The sequence below is a fragment of the Bidens hawaiensis genome, unplaced genomic scaffold (assembly GCF_021521415.1).
Source record: "Bidens hawaiensis isolate Kalapana, Puna unplaced genomic scaffold, B.hawaiensis_p1.1 tig00012786_1, whole genome shotgun sequence".
Lineage (NCBI taxonomy): Eukaryota > Viridiplantae > Streptophyta > Magnoliopsida > Asterales > Asteraceae > Bidens > Bidens hawaiensis.
Window position 1 is genome coordinate 184,745 of NW_027492062.1, and position 9,387 is coordinate 194,131.

Consider the following 9,387-nt stretch of genomic DNA (forward strand, 5'->3'; position numbering starts at 1 on the left):
TGAAGTTGACTTTGACTAAAGTCAAATTTTTATTTAAAAGTTTAGATGGTCATTACTTTTAGGCAAAACCATATTTTATGCATCTTACTTTTCTAGCGGCTCTTGTAGACAAATAAGTCAAAAGTCAACACCATTGACCTCAAAAGTCAAAAGGGCTTCTCTTTCATGTTACAAATAAGCAGTCAAGTATTTATTTTAGCAAACCCATATTTTATACATCTTAATTTTCTAGTCTTCACAATTTTATCACTATATTCAGTTAAATCAGTGGGCTCTTGTAGACAAATAAGCCTAAAAGTCAACAAATTTGACCTTAAAAGTCAAAGGAATCCTCTTCCATGTTACAAATAAGTGAATAACCAATCAAGTATTTATTTAGCCAAACACATATTTTCTGCATCTTGGTTTCATCTTAGATTCTCCATGAAATCAATGGTTCTTAGGGCTGTAAACGAACCAGACATCCGGACGTTTGTTTGGCAAGAAGTTAGTTTATGTTCGTCCGTTTAATTAACTAACCGGACATGAACAAAAAAATTTTGTTCGGTAAGCTTAACAGACGAACACGGACAGAAGCGGCGTTCGTTCAATAGTGTTCGTGAACGTCCGGAAACATCCGTCCAGTAGCGACTGGTAATGATTATACTTTTTGCAATTAATACGTAATCTTTTATGTTCGTTTGTTCATTACTCGTTTGTGCGTTTGTCCATTAATGTTGATTAGTGCCTTTTAGTGTTTGTTGGTCCATTAGTTTTTGTGTGTTCGTTTGCCCATTAGTGTCCATGAAGGTCTGTCAGTGTTCATTTGCTCGGTGGCGTCCGTTTACAATATTAACGGACACAAACAAACACGGACAAACTCAATTCCTTAATGGACGGACATGGACATGAATTTTCATTCATCAGAGTGTTCGTGAACCGTCCGTTTGTTCGACAAAAGCTTAACAGACGAACACGGACAAGGTCTCGTCCGGTCTGGTTCGGTCTTTTACAGCCCTATAATGGTTTGTGTACACAAATAAGTCAAAAAGTCTAACACATTTGACCTCAAAAGTCAAAGGTTTCTTCTTCTATGTTACAAATAACCAATCAAGTATCTATTTTTGCAGTTAAATAAAATCTGGTGACCCTACACTGAGTTCCGGAACATGGATTAATGAGCTTTAATTTGGATTATCTCAACCGTCACCGTGGTTAAGTTAACCATATATCATATTTGGGGCAAAGACCTGGCTTCTTTGAAAGTGTGCTGTTTGAGTTTAGTTTTTGTTATTTTATCAACTTTTATATAAATATTTCATGAATTTAATATTGTGGTTTAGTTTCATAACAGACAATTCAATGAGACAAGAATACCATGTTTTGTAAATTTTCTTCTTATTACCAGGAAATGCCAATAATTTGCCCTCTTTTATTTATGTTGAATCTTTGTTGCAGAAGTGTTTATGATGTGCATATTGAAAATGATTTGTGATCAAAAATTAACTTTTATGATTATGTGATCAAAAAATAACTTTGTTTTTGTAAAGCTCAGAATTATTCTACAGAATAATACAAAACGCCAACAAACTCTGAAGCTAGCGTCAGTGGCGAAGCTTGGACGAAGACAACGGAGGGGCTGGACTCAAAATGTATACAAAAATTCATAAATGAAGGGGGCCGTGCTCAAAATTTCGGCCGAAAATGGCTAAATTTTACACTGCGTATAAAAAATTTCGTCCGAAGAAGGCTAAATTTTACACCACGTATAAAAGATTTCGGTCAAAAACGGCTAAATTTACACTACGTATAAAAAAATTTGGACAAAAGCGGGTAAATTTACACTACCGCGCAAAAAAACAGAGGGGGGGGGGACCCCGGGCCCTAATCAACCTTCGCCATTGGCCAGCGTGTGGCGTGTTTTGCGCCAGAAAGTTATGCTTTTCTTGTGTCATAGCGACTGCCAAGTGGTAGTCGGCGGTATGGTTTCCCGGGGGGGAAAGCTTAAGCCAAACTGTGAAGACAGCATGGGCCAGGTTAAAACAACATAGTATGACCAGTGTGGGGCGGTGGGGCTCTCTAAATTTGAAGAGTACGGTTCCCTAACACAAGAAAGACGTTCCCAAAAAAAAAGCCAACATACATTCTTTCCAAGTTCCCACTTTTTTGAAGTCCGTAAACGAGGTAAAATGACCAAAATGCTCTCATGTGTCACGTCATGATTGTTTTTAGCATGAAAAAATCAACGCCCATTAGGGCATAATATGTTGCATAATACGAACATAATGGATTATATCTACTATTTCCTTAATTTTTAAAGACGAAAAGTGAACTTTTGCACCCAAATGACGAAAAGTTTAATTTACTCTGATATGTAACTTACACTTGCACAAGATTGAAAAAATACCCCCTCTTCTCTTTAACCTACACCTTTATATCACACAACACTCCAGCCTTGATCTTAACACAGTTTGTACAACAAACATATATTGCATCATGTTATGAGGTTCATTTGGATCTCTTTTTTTTCATAAAAATCTAAAACACTCGCTCGCCCGTAGCAAAAAGGTTCCAAAATATGGCTGTGGCAAAATACAGACCGGCTGTCACGGTTAAAAAAGCTTGAAATGACCCCAGCCACTGCACAAAGTAACCTGTCCCGATCGTGCTGATTATTGCAGCCAATGTCCCAGCAGAGTTTGAAATTCCTGTATATTTTATATAAAAACAATATTAATAAAAGGAAATCTAATGAATCATGATGTTGAAATTTGAAATGCATACCATGAAGAAATCCTGCATATTGAGGTGCAATATCCTGTGAAAATAAAATAAAAAAAAATGGTGATTAGTATCAAATTAACGCTCCGAAATGGTCTGATTTTGACTTTAGATTGAAACTGCTGACTTTCAAAAGCGAGAAATGAAACTTACTTGCATATTTAACAGGAATCCGGCTTGACTGAAAGAGCTCAAGCTGAGTGCAACTGTAATGAACACGGATGCAACTGTTGGTGACGTGGCATAATTTAAGCAAAGCAAAGCCATTCCGGGCCCAATAAAACCAATCGACTGCAAAGTTTAAAGCGATCCAATCAAATTTAAACGATTATTATGTCAATAATATGATTTTTGGTTCAACATACAAAATGGTCAAAATTACCTGCATGAATTTTCGAACAAAAGTCAACGAGTATCCCGCTCTTATTAAATAATCAGAAGCAGCACCTGCAACATACCCTGAAAACGCCATTGTTCCCCATGGGACTGCGCTAAACCAAGCTGCTTGCTTTAAGTTTACATTAAATACCTATTTATAAAAAAACAAAATAATTCATATATTAATAAAAAAGAATAAACACACGTCAAGTCGGGCACTCCAGCAAGCATTATTCATTATGAATCAATAATCTGAAGTAAATAATATTCCGTACTCACAGTTTTAAAATAAATAGGCATCCATGAGAGAAGAACAAAGTATCCCTGACAACGTAAACATGACATTATTAAATTTTGAACTTTCATAAGGATATTAGATATAGTCAATTTCCTCATTAAAATAATAATAATAATAATAAACTCACCCAATTGTTAGTCATATTAGCAAAAATGATGGCCCAAGTGGGCATTTTAGATAACAAAAGGCGTAGAGGTGGGAATTCCCACTTTTTTAGGGGCGGAGCATTTGATTTCCCGTCTTGAATTAATCTCAATTCTGAATTGCTTATCGAACTGCTTTCTTGTGGATCGTTTGTGACCCGAAGAGCCCATGTTGTTAGCCATAGAAGCCCGATAGACGAGAAGAGGACAAACGGGCCCGTAAGCCCAATTGATGACATCACTATAGGTGTTAGTACCAACCCCACAACATTACCAAGATGAAATCCTGCCATAGATAAACCAACCGCGGTAGCCCGTTCGTTACATGGAAACCACCTAAGAAAAGATATGTGCACAATTTTTAGAAATTGGATTATAATATTAAATTAAAGTATTGAGAAAATAAAAAACTATTTACCTTGATAAAATAATGTTCATTGAAGGCATAGCAACGCCTTCTGCGAGCCCAAAGAAAGCACGGGCCGCTAAAAGGCTCATTGTTGAATGGTTTGCGGCCCATGGAGTAACAAGTGTTGCTAAAGACCACAAGAATACTCCCCAAGCTATCACTCGTTTCCCGCCATATTTGTCCACTAATGCTCCGCCGATAATAGATGAAAAGATGTATCCCCATAAAAAAGAAGACTATTCAAGAAACAATTACATAATTGTCGATTAGTTTTGGATGCTTGTTTCCCTATGAAATGAACTCGCAAGAAAATAGTATTTTTGTTTTCAGGTTTTCATTATTGGTTTGTCCCTTATTCCATAATCCATAATGTGCGTTCAAGTAAAGCACCAACGGTTACTATGTAAAGAATCAAACTTTCACATAAATTATAAGGTTACTGTATATAGAGGTCAATCAACTATTCAACTTCTTTTAATTAAGGTCATCCGTTTATTAAAACTACTTTATAGGCCACTCAAGGGTATGCATTTGGCTTAATTTATACCAGTTTTAGCTAAAAACTTGTCAAATGACACAACTGCCCTTAAAATGTCGAAAAGATACATGCTTGAGAGTTGAGAGACTTCTAAATTAGTTTTAGTATTTGGATGGCCTTGATGAAAAAAAAAAGGTTGAATGTCACATAAAGTATCCATGTTTTAGGTCATGTGATTGAGGCATGAATAACTGTCATAAATCAAAAGGGTTCTTTTCAAGATGTTTAATGAGTTTGTATAAAAGTGGAATTGTACTTGGTGATACAAGAAAAACATGAAAATAGTATACAAAACTACTTTGGCCTTTGAAGATGTGAAATGTCTGTATAGAACAAAAGGTGAGGGTAAGTAAAGACTAAAGTGGCACTATCAGTCCTAGAAAAGTATTCACATATATAATGTTGGTGGGATCATCAAAATTTAAGTCCAACTTCCACTCCTGTCTTGACACGTGTCTCAGCTCCACATATCCTACAAGTCATGGCTCCTAATGACTTTTTCAAATTCTCACAATTACAATAATTTCATGTTTAAGATGTTCTATACTCATTTTTGTTCAATTATTGTTGGAATTAACAATTGTTTACTAGATCCTATATTTTTGTCAAGGTTAGATGATACTATTAGTATATTATTTACTATCAATCATAAACTATTGCAAATTGCAATTTTAATTAAACTTATTATATGCTTGGACCCAATCTTTCACATCTTGAAATTTTTTTAGTGGTTGCCACCAACTTTCTCAAGTCCAACAACCACAAAGAATTGAATAAAGTCAAATATACCCAAATCTATACCATGAAGCAATTAATGCATACATACAAATACACCAACAAGATATTGCTTATGAATCAAAACACAAACCAATTCAAGCGCTTGGTATGATTATGCAAAATAAAACATGATCAATGATCCTTTTTATAAAATTTAATAGGAAAACTGGATTTTAATAATCATAACTATGATCTATTATGATCTATTGGCTGATACTAATTCAATGCATCTGAACTTTTATTTTCAGTTGTCAATAGCAATACTGGTAGCATAATTATCATAGACTTATACTTGATTTTCACTTGAACTATCGAACATAAAAGTGAAATCAAGTATGTTACCGGGATTGCTCTTGGTAACAAAAATGAAAATTAAGATTATCATCGTTCAAACTGTAAGTCAGGGCCGTCCCGTGGGTCAACGAAACCAAGCAAGGACTTTAGGCCTACATTTAATTAAAATCTCTAAATAAAAATAAATAAATAAATTATGTGTAAATAAATTTTATTGCGAAGAGTAAAATAAAAAATATGTATTAGTTTGATGGTAAATCTGTGTATTACTAAATTGTTGGTTGCAAGTTCGAGACTAGTTGCAAGCGTTTTTTTTTTAATTCACAATTGTCATGAAATAGTTACAAAATCTCATTTTGATTTAGGCTTTCGAAATCGTTGAGTCGACCATGTCGTAAGTGTGGACTATTGGTCAAAGTGTAAGTATTGTAAGTATGGATTAGACCAATTTTCCAGTTTTATAAAAACTAAAGCTAATTATTATACCTGCACAATTCCCAGGAAACTACTGTTCCAACCATGTTTGGCGGCAAGAGGAACAACAGCAACCGACATAACAACTCTATCAGCGTTACACAAACACATAGCACACGCCATTAACGCCACCACCTTCAATCTCTCCGGCAAAGCAAAATTACCCTCTTGCCCTCGTCCACCTAGTAACCCTCTTTCTATCCCCTCCGCCGTACACTTAACAGTCACACCGCCAGACAAATTACCCCGTCTCCGGTTAATATTATACCGTAATCCCAAAAGGGTTTTTCTGGAACGGGTCGAATTCAAATGGGTCGTTGTTAGATTTGACGATCGTTCATCGTAGGCCGAGAATTTTGAAGTGATTGCAGCAGCATCCATGGCGGGAGCTTTTTGATTATGATTAATATTATACCGTAATCCCAAAAGGGTTTTACTGTAACACATCGAATTGAAATGGGTCGTTGTTAGATTTGACGATCGTTGATCGTACGCAGAGAATTTTGAAGTGATTGCAGCAGCAGCCATGGCGGAAGCTTTTTGAACAAATGAAGATGATTGGTTAATGAATACGGAATTAATTGAGTATGGGTACTGGGTTTGTTAATGTGATCAATGTTGGTGCCATTAATGGGAAGAATTTGAATGAAATTGGTGGGTATGAAATATATGATGAGTTTACATGTAATCGGTCACGAATCCGACGTGGCAAGACGTGTCAACGGGTCACGTCGTGTTACCAAACTCTTAATGGCCAACTACCCCGTTAATGCTCTCGTTAGTTGGTGCAGACGGAGGTGTGTTTCATACTTATCTAATGTTTTTGTTAAGGTGGTTTGGGTTGGTTGTAAGTTACGTTTGGTATGGGTTAAAAGCATGGTATTGTGTGTGTCCAATTTGATCTTACATGTAACCTTGTTTTAGTTCTTATATTAGTTAGAAAACAAGTTCATTTGAAGGCTAAAGTTTCAAGTGATTTGTTTAATCGCAGTGTGGTGGTTGTGGAAAAAGCGAAATGTGCCAGTCTACTCTGGGTCTCCGATTCAAATGACTAGCTTGATAGAGGAAATAAAGGCGATGAGAATCCTTTGGATAAAAATAGAGGTGGGCTTTCTTGGGACGCGTGGTGTAGTTTTCGGTAGTAATGGGTATAGTTAGGTGGGCATGTTTTATCGGTTTTGTCCATTGTTTGTATTGTTTGGTGGCAGTATTTACGCTTTGTCGTTTGTATTTGTGTTTCTAGCGACTTGCTATTTTTTTTTTAATGAAATTTTGTTGGCCGCTCAAAAAAAAAGAAAAAGAAAAAGAAAACAAGTTTACATTTAGGTGTTTGAAAAAATAGCTGGAACTTTTAATGAATGTATAACATGATCCAAATTGGCATAAATAAAAAAACATAATACTAAATGTATATACCTTGAAAAATTTATTTTAAGTAATTTTAAATACTAAAAGTTTGCAGCTTTTTAGAAATGTTCTAATATAAAGTTGTTTCTCATAACTTAAAAGCTTCAAGCTCTTTAAACTAAACAATACTTATATATGACAAGTTTTTGTATATAAGTTTTTGTAGATAATTTTGTTCGTTTAGCTTGTGTTAATGACTTGGCAACATCATGTCACATATATAGAATAGGATTAGGCGGTAGGGACAGGTGATTAAACGTTGAGACATTGTCTTCAAAATGAACTTTATCTTAATGAGTACACCACTCTAATGTAGATTCTAGACACCATACACTTATCACGATTTGTAGCGTCCGACATTACATCAAGCATGGCGTTGGGTTCATATGTTATCTAGTTTAGAACATATATAAGTTATTCTAACTTTTAACAATTTTGGGATTTTTGTTAAAATATTCTACAAGGCATACTATCATGCTTGTTTGTATTATATGTTTTTGTAATAGAGAAAGACACCCACCTAAACGCGCGCGTGCGCGCCGGGGGGGGGGGGTTTGGGTTGTTTTCCACACACTGCACACACTTATTTCTTTCAACAAACCATGCGATACATATAAATCCACTAAGGTTGCAGTATTCTGTTGAAACCTGCCACTCGATTAGTGAGGCGAAAACAACTCGCAAACATTCTCAGCTTGGCATAAAGCGATGGTGTTTGGTCGTCAATACTGCTTTCAATGTACATGTCGATAGTGTCTTCCCTCAACATCGATCTACTTAACCTGAAAATGCAATTACAACAAAGTTAGCTTAGCAAGAAAAAAAAAGTGTGTTAGGTAATGTTTGGTTCTTCTCATATCCAAAGATAGTTCAAGTAATTTTGGCGACAACTCTTTGAATAAAAGTATAAATCAGCAAAATAACTTGTTAAGAGATTTTATTTTTTTCGGTTGTTATAATAAGTATACATATCAAATATGGTTTCATACATAGTTGTATTGTATCTTTGTGATGTATAACTTCAACTATATTGAACTCGAATATTGTAGTTATAAATGAAATTTCTTACACTTGTTAGTTGGTTTACCATTTTTTTCAATTTAACCATTAATAGCTATGAAAATCGTACAAATAAAAAACTAATAAAAATGGGTAATAGGTAAAAGGAAAGGTCATCAAACTCTTACAAATATAAAATAAGACATGCTAACACGCAATAAAAAAGCTGGTGCAATCGCGTTCAACATGAATTTAATTTATGGGATTAGATAAGTTTTTTTTGAAACGGAACTTTCTTATGTGTTAGGTCAACGTACTCTTTAAGTTTGGAGAGTTCTATTGCCTTACTATGGACATAACCGAGCACACACTGGCTTTAAGAGTTTGGCTTGGACATTCATCCAGTATACCATACTGTCGGCTACCAATTGACAGTTATTGTGCCACCACAAAAGCAGAACTTTTTGGCGTAACACACGGTGAGACTAAAACCCTGGTGGACTCCAAAATCGAGCTGACAACCTTGCAAGACCTAGCTTAAATCCTTCATAAGTTAATTGCTTAAAAAAGAGCACATACGTTGAAGAGGTAGGTCCCAGCAGAGCCCAGTTGGAGCCGCAAGACTCACCTCAAAGAGAGACGTCTGCGCAGTTGAACCCGCAAGACTCACCTGCAACAGGGACGTCTGCGCAAAGGCTAAACTCGCAAAGACTCACCTTGAAGAGAGACGTCTGCGTAGAAACCAACTGGATCCGCAGGACCTACCATGCTCAGAGACGTGACGTCCTTACGCGCAGTACGCAAGCTGTTCCCGCAGGAAAAGCCTCCCAATGGTCGACGTACTCCGCCTGTTCCCGCAGCAACGGATACTAGCCATCATGGAAGGCTACCCGCGCAGCAAGGCTACACG

At 36.0% G+C, this 9,387-nt stretch overlaps 1 protein-coding gene across 1 annotated transcript; it reads right to left on the bottom strand.

Annotated features, from left to right (window-relative positions):
- Positions 1-2,472: 2,472 nt before the first annotated feature.
- On the bottom strand, positions 2,473-6,463 carry LOC143542184 (putative anion transporter 3, chloroplastic). Its single transcript, XM_077034832.1, has 8 exons — positions 6,084-6,463; positions 3,998-4,224; positions 3,564-3,915; positions 3,418-3,462; positions 3,143-3,289; positions 2,914-3,051; positions 2,764-2,797; positions 2,473-2,687 (listed from the first exon to the last, which is right to left on the bottom strand). Exons 1-8 carry the CDS (start codon positions 6,450-6,452, stop codon positions 2,518-2,520), a joined length of 1,482 nt encoding a protein of 493 aa, XP_076890947.1. The 5' UTR covers positions 6,453-6,463; the 3' UTR covers positions 2,473-2,517.
- Between the last annotated feature and the right edge of the window lie 2,924 nt (positions 6,464-9,387).

Excerpts from the sequence above, each read along its gene's own strand:
- LOC143542184 (XM_077034832.1), bottom strand. The coding sequence starts at position 6,452 with ATGGATGCTGCTGCAATCACTTCAAAATTCTCGGCCTACGATGAACGA. Across the intron at positions 3,916-3,997 it reads ATGAACATTATTTTATCAAG|GTGGTTTCCATGTAACGAAC; the intron begins GTAAATAGTTTT and ends ATCTTTTCTTAG. Across the intron at positions 2,688-2,763 it reads ATATGCAGGATTTCTTCATG|GAATTTCAAACTCTGCTGGG; the intron begins GTATGCATTTCA and ends TAAAATATACAG.